This window comes from Pantherophis guttatus, chromosome 2 (genome assembly GCF_059756535.1).
Source record: "Pantherophis guttatus breed Tessera chromosome 2, ASM5975653v1, whole genome shotgun sequence".
NCBI lineage: Eukaryota > Metazoa > Chordata > Lepidosauria > Squamata > Colubridae > Pantherophis > Pantherophis guttatus.
In genome coordinates this window covers 262124540-262139864 of record NC_142064.1, presented here as the reverse complement: position 1 = coordinate 262139864, position 15325 = coordinate 262124540, and the positions used below count along the sequence as shown (strand labels likewise).

The window sequence follows — 15325 nt, the reverse complement described above, 5'->3', positions numbered from 1 at the left end:
TGGGAGATTTTGGCCTCTTTTCTTTCATCTTTTTATTTTGGGGCCCACCCTAGGACCATTTGCAATGTCTTCAAGGATTGTCAGTGGTCCTCAGGTCACAGATTTAGTTCTATCGTCTGAGCACAGGCTCTGCTGCTCCTGAACAGGAAAAAACAGAAGTTCTTTCTACTTCAACAAAAGGAATCTAGCTGAAAAAGATCACCTTCAATTAGGACAAAAATCTCAGGAGCCATGTTAGTGCTGTGGAATCCAAATCATGCCTTTCTTCAAAATAATTACAGTATTATTTGGAATATTCCAAGTTACGGCCTGACAAACTAAAAGTGGCTATATATCATTAGATCGCCCCAAGAAAAAGCACACCATTTGATTTATTGTAGTTCACTATTTGTTCCCAATACTGAATTAATTTTATTGTACTAACACGTTTCCCCAAAAATAAGACTGTCTTATTTTTTTTGAACCCCGAAATAAGCGCTTGGCCTTATTTTCAGGGAGGTCTTATTATTTTGGGGTGCGTGGAGCAAGATGGGGCTCCTCTTGCCGTCTTACCTGATTTCCAGCTCTGTGTTTAAATATTTTCGGGGAAGGCTTATTATCAGGAGAGGCTTATTTTAGCACATGCACTCAAAAGCCCTATCGGGCTTATTATCAGGGGATGTCTTATTTTCAGGGAAACAGGGTATATTGTGTCTGACTGTATAAATAAGTCCTCAACTTACAACGGCAATTGAGCCTGCAATTACGGTCGTAAGTTGTGATGGTCATTAAGGAGGTTATCATGTGACCACACCAGGGGTGGGTTCTACCTACCTTTACTACCGGTTTGCAGCGGGGCCGCGCGCGCTCGCGTCACTCACGCGCATGCACAGAAGCGTTTTAGTGATGTCGGGGTCGGTGGGCGGAGCCTTCCGCCAGTTTTACTACCAGTTCTATAGAACCAGTGCGAACCGGGGGCAACCCACTACTGGACCACACCCAAATTTCATGACTCTTTGTTTTTGACAATTAAACGAAGGCAGCAGTCGTAAAGCAAACACTGCAGTTGTTAAGCAAATCCATTGTTCACTAGGGAGGGTTTGGGGTTTTTTTTTGCCAGTGAGGGGGGAAAAACTCATTGCAAATATAAGTCACGTGGACTTCAACTCCCAGAATTCCCCATATTGGCTAGAGAATTCTGGGAGTTGAAGGTCATGGGACTTCAATTTGCCAAGTTTGAGAAACGTTGCTTTAAAAAGCTCCCGAAAGGGCAGAAGTTATAGTGGAGACAGACAGACACACACACACACAAACACACATACACACCTTGCCAATCTGCTACAAAGACTGAGGAAAAGGCACCACGTGTGGGGGGTGGGGGAATGAATTTTCGAGGGTTTTTATTAAAAGCAGGAAGGTCTTGGGAACACAGACTGGATAACGTCTCTTCACTCATCCCTCCCCAGATGGAAAAAATCTCTTTTCTCCCCTCCCCCCCAAAGAAGGAATGTGTGGAAAGAGGAAAGAAAGCCCCCTGGGTCACCCACCAATGGGGGGAGGGGCAGATAGCAGAAACCTTCAGGGAAAATCCAAAGGCAGAAGAGAAGTACACAGAATATTTCAAGGAATCGCAAGGCTCGCCACCCCACGGAGTCAGCCTAGCCCTCCCTGAACCGGCACCCCCGTACCTCTCAAACTTTCGTCCTGGAAGGGGCAACCGTTTCCTCTTCTTCTTGGTTTCCTCTTCTCCCCGAAAGACCCTGCCACAAACACTCCCCACCCCCAGTTGCTCTCCGGATGCCAATGGCCCCGCTTCCCTCCTTTATCGGATGCCCCTCATCTCCTGTCCCGTTAACACCTGGCTCAAAGGCCCCAGCCTGAGGACACAACTTCCTGCTTTTTGCAACCCTCATGCTTAATTTGGCCCTGGGGAAAAGCCCTTGCCTGCACACCCTGCCCTGCCTCTCCCCTCCCTTCCTCCTCTTTTCCTTTGGGGCTCCCTGATCCACAGCTGGAGAGAGGTGACCAATGCCAGCCCCTCTCCCTGCATTTTTTCATCTGGCAAACTGGTCTGGCCCCCATCCTCGCCTTGGAGCTTAAGGTATTCTCCCAACACTGAATGAGGGAAAAGTTAAAGCCGTTCCGGGCAAGGCCGACAAGCAACCGGAGCCCCCAAATCCTGTTCTCTGCCCATTTCCCCACCCAAATCCATCCTTTTGCCTCCCTTCTCCACCTTCCACCCAAAGACACAAACAACCTCCAGTGAAGGCAATCCAAGCGATCTCTCTCTCAGCTTATCTCTGATAGAAGAACCCTTTGGCTCCCTTTTCACCCGTCGGGTGGAAGCATCAGAGGGAGACAGATCTCCTTCCTTTCTCCTTCCCTTCCCCTTTCTGCCAAGCCTCCTCCCTGGAAGGAAGCAGTCCGGTCCATGATTGGAGCCGAGTCAGGCTGAACAGCCTGGGCCCTTTGCTATTGCATGTTCTGATGGATTGGTCAGCATTTCCTCCCCGGTGTGGGTTCCCTCTGTCTTTCTCCTTCCCCAAGCGATGGTGGGTCCAGAGTTCTCACACACAGGGGCTCCGCAAGCAGCTGGGGCATCCCCACGGCAGTGCTCTGAGTCTGAAGTTCACCAAGATCCCCTTGGTCCTTGAAGCAAACCAGGGTAAACCAGGCCCATGGCTCCCTCTGCAGGTTCCCAGGGGTGGTTCAGTTGCTGTGGGGTCCGTGGTTCAGCCTGGAAAAAACTTCCCAGAATGGGAAACGCACTGGCCAAGTCCAAGATACTGAAATGGAACAGTCCACATGAACAAAACGGGGGAGCAAGGAGGAGATGGAGGCAGGGACCGGACTGTACCATCTACTGGGGGAGTCAGAACTCTGATCCAGAAGTAAAGAGGGCAACGAGGGTGGCTTGGGATCCACTCTGCTCCCAGATCTCCTAGCACATGTGGCTGAGTCCAGCCCCCTCCCCACCCGTTTCAAGCCCCCCCTTCTTTGCCGCAAGGTGCTGTGCCCATCACTCCTCTGCCAAAACTGGTTCCGATTCGTTTTCCCTCCCCTCCAAGCGCTGCCCTCTTCTGTCTTGGTCCCGTTATCTTCAGGTTGGCTGCCTGTGGGTGCAAGCTGCTCCCAGTCGCAGCCCGCCTTGCTCCTGGGTCAGACATTGGGGGGAAGCGGTGGCGGAGGTCACTGCGGGGGACCCAGATCCGCGGAAAGCCCCTCGAAAGCAACCAACATGGCTTGGCGCACTCGATCCGTCAGAGCCGGCACGTCGTCGGCTCTCAGCCCCTTTGTGGGCACGGAGGACAAGATCTGGACAATGCAGCGCCCTGCGTTTGGAGAGAAAGACACGACTTTTGAAACAAGCAAGACAACTAAAAGGCCCCAGCAGAGTGCAAGCGAAGGCATTTTCCCCTTCAGTAAATCTGTAAAGAGGTACATGCAGTCCAGGAGTGGGGAACGATGGCCCCTTTATGACTTGTGGACTTCAATTCCCAGAATTCCTGAGCTGGCCATGCTGGGGGTTAAAGTTCACAGGTCATAAAGGAGCCAGAGTTCCCCACCTCTCATGTAGTCCTTGGCTTACAACCATCCATTTAATTACCGTTCGAGGTTATAATGGCACTAAAAAAAGCGACTTGTGACCACTGCAGTGTCCTCATGGTCACATGATCAAAATTTGGACACCTGGCACAACTGACTCGTATTTATGACGGCTGCAGTGTCCTGGAGTCATGTGATCACCTTTTGCAGCTTTCTGACAAGCAAAGTCAGTGGAGAAGCTAGATTCACCTAACAACCGTGTTACTAATTTAACAACCACAGTGGTTCACTTAACAACTGTGGCAGAAAGGTTGTAGAATGGCGCAACATTCACTTAACAATGGTCTCGCTTAGCAACAGAAATTTTGAGCTCGATTGTGGTTGTAAACCGAGGACCACCTATCTCTTTTGGGATTGCACATCTCTTTTGACAGACTGGATTGTTAACTGATGCTTCCGTATTAACCTTTGTTTTTTACCTGTCACATTTGGATTGTTCTTAAACTTTTCCTGGAATCCTTGACAAGCAGCTGTATTAGAAAAGTCACATACAATCCAAATAAATCTTCATATTTTTTTTTTAAACTTCACCGAGTTGCCTTCTCTTTCTTGAGAAATTTTGGGTTCAATTGTGGTCATAAATCAAGGACTCCCCATGTAGTCTCCATGTTTGTGAAATAGAAATGGGAAATGCAAATGTAAAGGAGGAACCTTTCACCAGTTATGGTGGACATGTTATCAAGCAAAGAAATATTGGAGAAGGATTCATATTCTAATACAGGAAATTCTTAAAGTGAATGTAAAGATAAAACCAGAAACTTTTCTTTTAGGTTTAATGGGAAAAGACTTGGAAAAAGTTTTTGGAACTTTGATGTTATATCAAACGGTGCAAGATTGCTTTATGCATAAAAATGGAAGGACATTTCGATCCCAACAATGAACAAATAGCTGCAAAAATTGATGGAGTTAGCAGAGATGGCTAAATTGACTGCTTTGATCAAAGAAAAAGATGCAAATACTTTTATTTCTAAAAGCGGAAACCGCTTCTGGACTTTGTGGTTGAGGTGGAAAAAAATGAAACTTTGATTTTGGGTTTTACTGATTAGATAGATTTGTTGTTATAGAAATGGCCAATTTATACTATTATATAAAAGTAAAAAGTTGAGGTTTGATGTTACTATTTTATTCTACTGCCCCAATGGGAGTTGGACGTTTTTTTCTTTTCCCCCTTTTCTTTCCCTCACTTTTCCCTTCCCTTTTTTTCTTACTGTTTGCTTTTGTATTTTAGATTATAAACTAATAAAACTGTAAAAAGTGATTTCATTAGGCTTGTGGGCAAAACCTTGGGGTGGGCCTTGATTGAAAGTACCAGTTATTCTGCTCCTCAAAAAAGAACAAGAAATCAGACATGGAGTCACCTGTGGTGAAGCGCCTATCCTTCTTACTGTAGAAATCTCGATACGATGAGATTACAACAGGGACGAGAGGAACCTTGTCAGAAGAGAAAAGAAAGTAAAGAGAGAGAGCTGCGGCAGCTGGAAATTGCTCAACATATTTCGGCCATTTGGCCCCTGAAACAGAGAAGGCTGTGCCTAGCAACCACCGTCCGCCATTCTGTGCCTAGCAACCACTGGCTGCCATTAATGGTGGAAAACCACCTCCAAATCACTTTGTATTTTTAATGCACACCCAGCTCTTCAAAACATTTCTAAAGACCTTGTCTCTGCCTGCCTATTTTGTACAGAGTTCAAGCCTCTTTTTTTTTATTGCTCAATTGTAAACACATTTATAGCACAGCTTATTTCAATAGAACTCAGGATGTGATGCAACTATTTTTTAAAAAACACACACACACAACGTAATTTCTAGGAGCTTAAGTTCCTCTATTTTTTTTTTTAAAAGAAAGACAATGCAAACAGGGTTCCCCCCCCCCCATGCCAAATCTAAGTTAGGGAAAAACTCTCTTTTATATGATGCACAGTTTTTTTTTAAATGAGCATATCAGATTAAGCAAATTTGCTTTGGAGTCCTGGATATGTAGTTGGGTAACGAAATGGTCGGCGAGCAAACAACCAAAGCTCAAAGAGCCCCAAGGAATCCACAAGTATTCTCACATCTCTCACATCCACAAATATGAGCTACAAATATTATCTTCTGTCAGTACCGCTTAGGGGTGTCAAACGCTTCGCAAATCTGCTTTGTCCAGTTTATTTTAGCTCTGATAAAAATGGGAAGAATGTAGGGTGTGAAAACTCTCCTTTCCTAGGTCACAGTAATGCTATTTTACTCTATGCTGTCATCTGCCACTATATGCCACTGTCTTTTATGAAACATCTACTCTCTTTTCAACTCATCTGGAAATTCCAGCTCTGGAGAACTTCAGTTTGCATTCAGGGTAAAACTGACTTTTTTTTTTTTAAAGAATGAGGATTAAAATTCTCCCTACACTAAGAATTTCAAAAACCATTTCTTTAATTGGCTTCTAATGGCAGGGACATCCTTCTCTATGGGATCACCCTAAATGAGGACAGATGTCTATGGAGATTCTCGGTCATCCAGGTCATGGTTGTCCCAAAGGTGCTTTTTTCAAAGAGGCAACTGGACTTTTTGGATTTTCTTTTTGAAGACGTTTCGCTTCTCATCCAAGAAGCTTCTTCAGCTCAGAAATCAGACCTGAAGAAGCTTCTTGGATGAGAAGCGAAACGTCTTCAAAAAGAAAATCCAAAAAGTCCAGTTGCCTCTTGAAAAAGCACCTTTGGGACTAAATGAGGACAGATTTCCAGCTCGCTGCAAAGTTACACACACATACACACACACACACACACACACACACAGTTGCGGCTACCTAAATCCTCAGTTCTTATTCTGAGCTTGCCAAAGTCTGGCTTACCCTGATCATCAATGCAATGGTGAGGCCACAGAACAGGTTTAACCCAGTTAACTAAATACAATGTAATCAATCAAATACAACGGTTGTGTTGACATAATATACAACAATCCAAAGGCTCTAGTGAATAGTCTGGTTCATATTGTGGGCTCAAATAACTCTGAACCTCCAAACTCCCCCCTATTTTGGCCTAGCTAAGTGTATCTGGCAAAGAGCTGCCAAACCATCTCTTGGGGTAGGTCGGGGAAGAGAAGGTGAGACAACGGAGCACCCCTTACCTGGGTTTGCACCGCCAAATGGAAGGCGCCCCGTTTGAAGGGCAGCATGGAGCCGTTATGATTCCTGGTACCCTCAGGAAACACCCAGACCCGAACCTGCAAAGGAAGACCGAGGAAAGGAAGAATTGAGTCCCTTTCATGAAGACGCACATAAGGTTAAGCAAAGGATCTATTGAGAAATGGATGTTTTGAGAGAGGGTCCCATCAGCCCCTCGAGGCACTCCAGAACAAGAAACGCGAACCATAACTACTAACACTACCAGGGGTGGGCTTCAAAATTTTTAGCAAGGGGTTCTCTGCCCGGTTGCTGGGTTGGCGTGGCCATGGTGGGCATGGCCTAGTCGGCCTCCTGCACCACAGCAGGGGGGGAGGGGCGTTTTTGTCCTCCCCAGGCTCCGGAGGCTTTTCTTGAGCTTCTGGGAGGACAAAAACAGCCTCCCCAGGCTCTCTGGAGGCTGGAAATGGGCCTACTTCCAGTAGGCCCATTTTTCACTCTCCCCAAGCCTCCATACATGCCCTGCACTTACCTGCATCCAAAATGGGCTGTGTGGGGACTCCTGGGAGGGGCAGGGTGGGGGGGGGCAGCCAGGAGTGGGATTTGGGGGTTCTCCGAACTGCACAGAATCTTAGCTAGAGGTTCTCCCGAACTCCTGTGAACCCCCAGCAGCCCACCCCTGAACACTACCCTTATTGTAAGTTACAGTAACACAATCGCAAGCTCTTTCCCCTTCCTTCCTTTTACTTTTGCGAAAACTAGAGAGGGCTCCTTCTGAGATACCTTTCTCCATCCTCACTCAGATTTCATTTATCAGACCATCGACTAGGCCAGGGATACCCAAACCCCAGTCCATGGACCATCAACAGCTTGCGGCATGCCAGCAACCGGTCTGTGCAAACAGGCGGAGACCCATCCACGGGATGCAGGCAGCACACAAAACCACACCCCCTCCGGTCCACGGAAAAGTTTTCCATGGAACCGTCCCTGATGCCCAAAAGGCTGGGGGCTGCTGAACTAGGCTGCAGCTTTTTCCCCCCTTTTCTCCCAAAGTCATTCTCACAGACCATTACTCCTACAGGTAGTTCTCGACGTACGACCACAATTGAGCCCAAAATTTACATTGCTAAGTGAGACAGTTGTTAAATAACTCTTGGGCTCCGTTTTACGACCTTTCTTGCCACATTTAACGGACTCACTGCACTTGTTAACTTAGCAATGCAGCTGTAAAGTGAATCCAAACCATTTGTTTAGTAACTGTTCAGAGTTACAACGGCACTGAAAAAAGTGACTTATGACCGTTTTTCACACTTACGACCATTGTGGCATCTCCATGATCATGTGATCAAAATTCAGAGGCTTGGCAACTGACCCCTATTTATGACAGTTGCAGTGTCCCAGGGTCCTGTGGTCACCTTTTGTGACCTTCTCATCAGCAAAGTCAATTTTTATTTATTTATTTAGTGTATGGCATTTATAGGGGTCATGCAATCTCCGATATACAAATTTAGTTGAAATAAAGCATCAGCAAATATGTGTGTATGTGTATATATAAAAGATGGGAACAATACAATAATGGAGATAAAGTATTAAATTAAGATAAGAACCATAATCAAATCATTATGTGGAGCCGTCAAATTGCAATGGGATAGACGTTATGTGTGGATCACAACAAATTGTGGCAAGTTCTTAAAGAGATGGGAGTACCAGACCATCTTATTTGTCTCCTGAGAAACCTATATGCGGGTCAAGAAGCAACAGTGAGAACTGGACATGGAACCACGGATTGGTTCAAAATTGGGAAAGGACTCCAGCAAGGCTGTATACTATCTCCCTGCCTATTTAACTTATATGCAGAGCACATCATGAGAAAGGCGGGGCTGGACGAATCACAAATTGGAATTAAGATTGCCGGGAGAAATATCAACAACCTCAGATATGCAGATGATACCACTCTAATGGCAAAAAGTGAAGAGGAACTAAAGAGTCTTCTGATACGGGTAAAGGAGGAGAGTGCAAAAGTTGGCTTGAAACTCAACATTAAGAAAACTAAGATCATGGCACCCGTCCCTCTCAATTCCTGGCAAACAGATGGGGAAGAAATGCAGGCAGGGACAGATTTTATTTTCCTGGGCTCCAAGATCACTGCAGCCAAGGGGACTGCAGCCAAGAAATTAAATGACGTTTGCTCCTGGGGAGGAAAGCTATGGCGAAGTTAGACAGCATGCTAAAAAGCAGAGACATCACCCTGCCAACAAAAGTGCGTATAATCAAGGCTACGGTTTTCCCAGTTGCAATGTAAGGTTGTGAAAGTTGAACCATAAGGAAGGCTGAGCATCAAAGAACTGAGGCCTTTGAACTATGGTGCTGGAGAAGACTCCTGCGAGCCTCTTGGACTGCAAGGCAATCAAACCGGTCAGTCCTAGAGAAGATCAACCCGGACTGCTCTTTAGAAGGCCGGATCCTGAAGATGAAACTCAAATACTTTGGCCACCAAATGAGAAGGAAGAACTCACTGGAGAAGAGCCTAATGCTGGGAAAGATTGAGGGCAAAAGAAGAAGGGGACGACAGAGAATGAGGTGGCTGGATGGAGTCACTGAAGCAGTTGGCGTGTTGCCTAAATGGTCTCCGGGGGATGGTAGAGGACAGGAAGGCCTGGAGGAACGTTGTCCACGATGCGTCAGACATGGCTTCGCAACTAGCAACAACAAGACTTTATGATTCAATACCTAAGGAAGATACCCATCTAAATACTTCTGGTGTGGTTGTGGTGAGATCATCCCAGGTGCCTTGAAATTTCCTGAGGAGACCTTCCTGAATGACACGTGTTATAATTTGTTCTGGTGTACCATGGTTGCCCTGCGGGCTCTCATCCAATGAGGAAGCCAGATTCACTTACGTAACAACCATGTCACTAACTTAACAACTGCAGTGATTCACTGACCAATTAGGGCAAGCAAGGTCATAGAACGGGGCAAAACTCAGTTAAGGACTGCCTCACTTAGCAACAGAAATCCAGGGCTCAATTGTGGTCGTAAGTCAAGGACTACCTGCATGTTGCTCCACAGAAGAGAAGACTGAAGGGAGACACTGTAGCAGACTTCAGTTATTCGAAGGTGTCAAATGGAGGACCGAACGGACAAAGGGTTGAAGATCCTAAGGAACGCCCTCTGTTTAACTTTTGGGAGGAATTTCCAAGAGAGCTGGAATTGTCAAGCAACAGAATCGGTCACTCGTGATGGGGTAGTAGGCCTCCTTCGCTGGTTTGGATAGCAATTGTCTGAAACATTTCAGCAGATCCCGGAATGGGACTGGCTTGGGTGACGTCTGAGGTCCTGTCCAATTTTGCTTCTATGAATTATGCAACGAAAATTTGGCCACAAGTAAACAGGCAGGACAGAAATACAACTCGGTTTCCCAAAATAGCCCATCCTGTGAACGAAACCTTCCATCAGAAGTTGCTGCCTCATGGCAATGACCTATGGCAGAAATTGAGACGTTTGTAGATTCAGCCTTGGAGTTTCCAGCCAAATACAAGCAGTCCTCAACTTACGACCACAATTGAGTCCAAAATTCCTATTGCTAAGCAAGTGAGTTTTGCCCCATCCTACCACCTTTCTTGCCCCGGTGGTTAAGAGAATCACTGCAGCTGTTCAGTTAGTAATGCGGTTGTTAAATGAATCTGGCTTCCCACATTGATTTTGCCTGTCAGAAAGTCGCAAAAGGGGAATGACATAACCCCGGGGAACTGCAGCTGTCATAAATATGAGTCAGTTGCCAAGCATTCGAATTTCGATCACATGAGCAGGGGGATTTTCCAACGGTCATAAATGTGAAAAAAATGGTCATAAGTCACTTTTTTCAGGGCCGTTGTAACTTCAAACACTCACTAAATGGAACTGTTGTAAGTTGAGGACTATCGGTATTCAGCCTAAAACTGAGTGCGGGGCAAAACAGTTCAGAGAGATGAAATCCAGTGTTTTTCAACCTTGGCCACTTTTAAGACGTGTGGACTTCAACTCCCAGAATTCCTCAGCCAGCATGAGGAACTATATCTGACTTTTCCCCCAAGAACATAAGCCAGGTTACATGGCAATCTTACTTCATTTTTAACTATATGACAACACCCCTGTGGGGTAGGCAGGAAAGAGAAGGGTTTATGTAACTGAGGGGAGACTAGAAGCTGGTCTGAGTCTAATCCAGCACTTCACTGCTGCCTCACTTTGCCTGTGGGGCTGAGAGGGAGGGACTGGCCTAAAATCCACTGAGGGCAGTGGAGGGGGAGGGGTGGAGGGGTCAGAAGGTGGACCTTCTTGGCATCATTTCAACATATTCACTACAGGTGCTCCTCAATTTACGACCACAATCGAGTCCAAAATTTCCATTGCTAAGTGAGACAGTTAAAGAGACAGTTTGCCCCATTTTACGGTCTTGATGGCTGCCACGGTCGGTAAGTGAATCCCTGCAGTTATTAAGTTGGTAGCACGGTTGTAAAATGAACCTGGCTTCCTCATTGACTTTGCTTATCAGAAGGTCACAAAAGGTGATCGCACGACCCTGGGACACTGTAACCGTCATAAATAGGAACCAGCTGCCAAGTGTCTGCATTTTGTCATGTGACCATGGAATGCTGCCATGGTCACAAGTGTGAAAAATGGCCATAAACAGCCACTTTTTTCCGGTATTATTGTAACTTTGAACAGTCACTAAACCAACGGTTATAAGTTGAAGATTACCTGTACACAAAACACAGTGGGTAATTCACGTTCCCAATAGTGGGGAAAACCTGTCAACCCCTTATAAGAAATTGGCAACATCTCCCAAATTCAGATTCAGAATAGAGCTGAAGGGACCTTGGAGGTCTTCTAGTCCAACTCCCTGCTCAAGCAGGAGACCCTATACCATTTCAGACAGGTGGCTGTCCAGTCTCTTCTTAAAATCCCCCAGTAATGGGGAACCCACAATTTCTGAAGGCAAAGCTGTTCAACTGGTTAATTGTCCTCACCGCTAGGAAGTTTCTCCTTAATTCCAGGTTGCTTCTCTCCTTGATTAGTTTCCATCCATTGTTTCTTGTCCTGCCCTCTGCTGCTTTGGAAAATAAATTGAAATGCCCCCCCTCCTCTTTGTGGCAGCCCCTCAAAACCTGGAATATTGCTATCATGTCCGTCCGTCCGTCCGTCCCCCCCTGTCTTTTCTCTAGACTGGCCATACCCAGTTCCTGCAACCGTTCTTCAAATGTTTTAGTCTCCAGGCCTTTAATCATCTTAGTTGCTCTTCTTTGTTACTTTTTCCAATCCCTCATTCCCCATTCCTCAATCTCGCAATCCCGATTCCCCATGTTCACTGTCATCTGCTTATGGCATCGCCCTAGCTCAGAAGCAACTCCGTCCCGCCCGTCTCCCTCCTCCAAATTTCATCAAAAGTTCCGCAACCCACTTTCAAAAAAATAACAACAATGACCCTCACATCTTGGCTCAGCATAGTTTGGGCAGCCTCAGACATAACGCTGATGGCATCGTTGGTTTTCTTGCGGTTGATAAAAATGATGCCTCCCAGCCAGCAGGCCAACCCCGCTGTGCCCATATACATCAGCTCCTTCTTGGCAATTGGCACACACCGATCTGGCAACACCTCCATTAAACCTGTGCAGAGAGTAAAAAAAAAAAAAGGATTAGCTATGCTGTGCTAGAAGCCATAGACTGGGGTAGGCAAACATGGCCCCTTTACGACCTGTGGACTTCAACTCCCAGAATTCCTGAGCCAGCATGTTCATAAAGGGGTCTGTCTATCTGTCTATCATTATCTATCTATCTATCTATCTATCTATCTATCTATCTATCTATCTATCTATCTATCTATCTATCTATCATTGTCTGTCTGTCTATCATTCTCTCTCTCTCTCTCTCTCTCTCTCTCTCTCTCTATCTATCTATCTATCATCTATCATTGTCTGTCTATCATTCTCTATATCTATCTATCTATCTCTATCATCTATCATTGTGTCTATCATTTTCTATATCTATCTATCTATCTATCTATCTATCTATCTATCTATCTATCTATCTATCATCTATCATTGTCTATCATTCTCTATATCTATCTATATCTATCTATGTATGTATGTATCTATCTTCTATCTATCTATCTATCTATCTATCTATCTATCTATCTATCTATCTATCTATCATCTATCTATCTATCTATCTATCATCTATATCATCTATCATCTACCTATCTTTGTCTGTCTGTCTGTCTATCGTTTATCTCTTATCGTTCTCTCGCTCTCTCTATCATCTATCTGTCATGTATCATCTCTCTCTCTCTCTCTCTCTCTCTCTCTCTCTCTCTCTCTCTCTCCCCGATTCATCCATCCATCCAATTTATTTGCTGACTCTGGGCAACTTCCACTTGCAAACTACACCACAACATTTCTTTTTTTTTAAAAACAAACAAACACTAACAACAACAAATGAACTGGTAGAACCCAGATCAAACTCTTAGCTCCTTCCCAACCTCCCCACCTTCCTCTGGTCATACCAAGCAAGTCAAGGGAGCTCTGGTGGTTGGACACCACCACGTAGGGCTCCTTGAGGTTGAAGTTCTCGGTCCCCCGCACCTCAATCTTGATCCCATAGAGATACTTTATGTGGAGCAACATGAATCGTAATATCCTGGAAGGGCAAGGAAGAGAGAAAGGATATCAGTGTGAATGTCTACTAATACATCAGCTTTTGGAAACATGGTGGTCCCTCCAAATGCCCAGAGGCTGCCTTTCACCACCAACGTTTGGAGAACAGCAACTTCACCATATGTGGAGGGCTGGTATGAATTGTGTTAGAAGAGGGATCTCCAGACTTGGCAGCTTTAAGACTTGGGGAAGGTGTCTAGGGAATTCTGGAAGTTGAAGTCCACAGGTCGTAAAGCTGCCAAGTTTGGAGACCCCTGAGCTAGAACACCCTGCCGAAAGCAAGCCTCAACATTTTTCCAAAAGTAAAGAGGAAAATCATGCACCCTGAAAGACACAATTGTTGCTCCCAGATGTTCCCACCAAGCTCCACGGAAATATTAGCCCAGGAAAGGCTGGCTTGGGAACAGGTTTGACTGGAAGACACAATTGTTTCAAAGGGCTTGTAGCTGAATTTAGATGTGATCTTCTTTCCCCCCCTGTTTTTATTGCTTAATTTTTGTAATGGGCGAGGGGGGTTTTGCTATTTCACTTTTGGTATTTCTATTTCTTTTTCCAAGGGTGCTGTTTCAAAAGGCAACTGGATTTTTTTTTCCTTCCCCTTGAAGACGTTTCACTTTTCATCCAAGAAGCTTTTTCAGTTCAAGTTTCTTTCTTTTCAAGGAAAAAACCCAACAAAATCCAGTTGCTGTTTGAAAAAGCGTCCCCCTCTGTTGAGAGAAGCCATCCATGTCAAAACTGAACAGCCCTCTCTCAACAGAGGAGGAAGGATACAACATCATCTATCTCCAGTCTACAATACAGTCCTTTCAACAGTTCCAAGAAGGCTCCACACCCATTTGCATCATTCAGGTGATCCTGAGGACACAGATGAACCTCCAGGTGGCCTCAACGACTTGCTGAAAGAACGCAAACGAACAGCTGTCTCCAAGGAGGATAAATCCTTCCATTCCCCACCATCCAGTCAGAGCCGAAGAAGCCTCTTGGATGAGAAGCAAAACGTCTTCAAAGAAAACTAAGAAAGTCCAGTTGTCTTTTGAAAACGCAACCTTTGGGACAACCATGACCTGGATAACTGAGAATCTCCATAGACATATATGACCACGGATATACAACATACCGTAGTTCTACTTTTATTCTAGTTAAGTCACCAAGAGTCATTTTGATCACAATGGAGGCAGAAATGTTTTAAAGAAAATAATAAGATATAATGTGGTCGGTTGGTTTGTAGCTTACCACCATGCTGTTTACAAATATAGCTCGTAAAACAAGCTTTGCAGCTTGCAGTGGCATCAACTCATCCCAACAGGGATTTATTCAAGAAATCATGAGCCAGCAATGTAAAAATCTAGACCAGACGCTCCAAAGCGTAAAACAGTCTTTCTGAAACAGGGCATAGTACAATCTCTCTCCCTTCAAGCCTGTGCTTTTCCTTTTTCCACTTCAAGGTGACATTGGACGTCTCCTCTTAAAACAGATTCCCTGCTATAACCAGGCTGCAAGGCCACATATACAGTCTCCTCCTCCCCATTTAGATTCCACAGAGCATCCTGTATTGGTCAGGATCCCATCCAAACCAGCAACTTGCAATCCATGACAGCAGGAGACAAAAGGAGTAGGGATAGTTAAACTGGCAAATCCAATTTTTTTTGGCCCTGCTCTGTCAACAGCAAGCAAACAGCGAAGATTCTTAAACCTTGACAACTTTAAGATGTGTGGATTTCAACTCCCAGAATTCCCTAGCCAACCATGCTGGGGAATTCCCATGCTGGCTAGGGAATTCTGGAAGTCCACACATATTCAAAGTTATGGACAATCCCCGGTTTTCCCACAGGATGAGGGAGGAGTTAAACTACATTTCCCATTTTACACCAGCTGTATTAGCTGCAGGTGGATGCTGTAATCCAATACAGCAGAAAGGTGGATACACAGTAAGGGCAACCCTGTTATCTAA

General features: G+C 45.2%; 1 protein-coding gene across 1 annotated transcript in view; it reads right to left on the bottom strand.

Moving 5' to 3' along the window:
• Positions 1-1362: 1362 nt before the first annotated feature.
• AGPAT1 (1-acylglycerol-3-phosphate O-acyltransferase 1) overlaps positions 1363-15325 on the bottom strand; it is a 49455-nt gene continuing 35492 nt past the window's right edge. The window contains exons 3-7 of the mRNA XM_034421421.3: positions 13224-13357; positions 12153-12328; positions 6691-6786; positions 4944-5016; positions 1363-3311 (exon numbers count right to left, since the gene is read on the bottom strand). Coding sequence (XP_034277312.1) covers positions 3169-3311; positions 4944-5016; positions 6691-6786; positions 12153-12328; positions 13224-13357 — 622 coding nt within the window. The 3' untranslated portion in view covers positions 1363-3168. The remainder of the gene's footprint in view (positions 3312-4943; positions 5017-6690; positions 6787-12152; positions 12329-13223; positions 13358-15325) is intronic.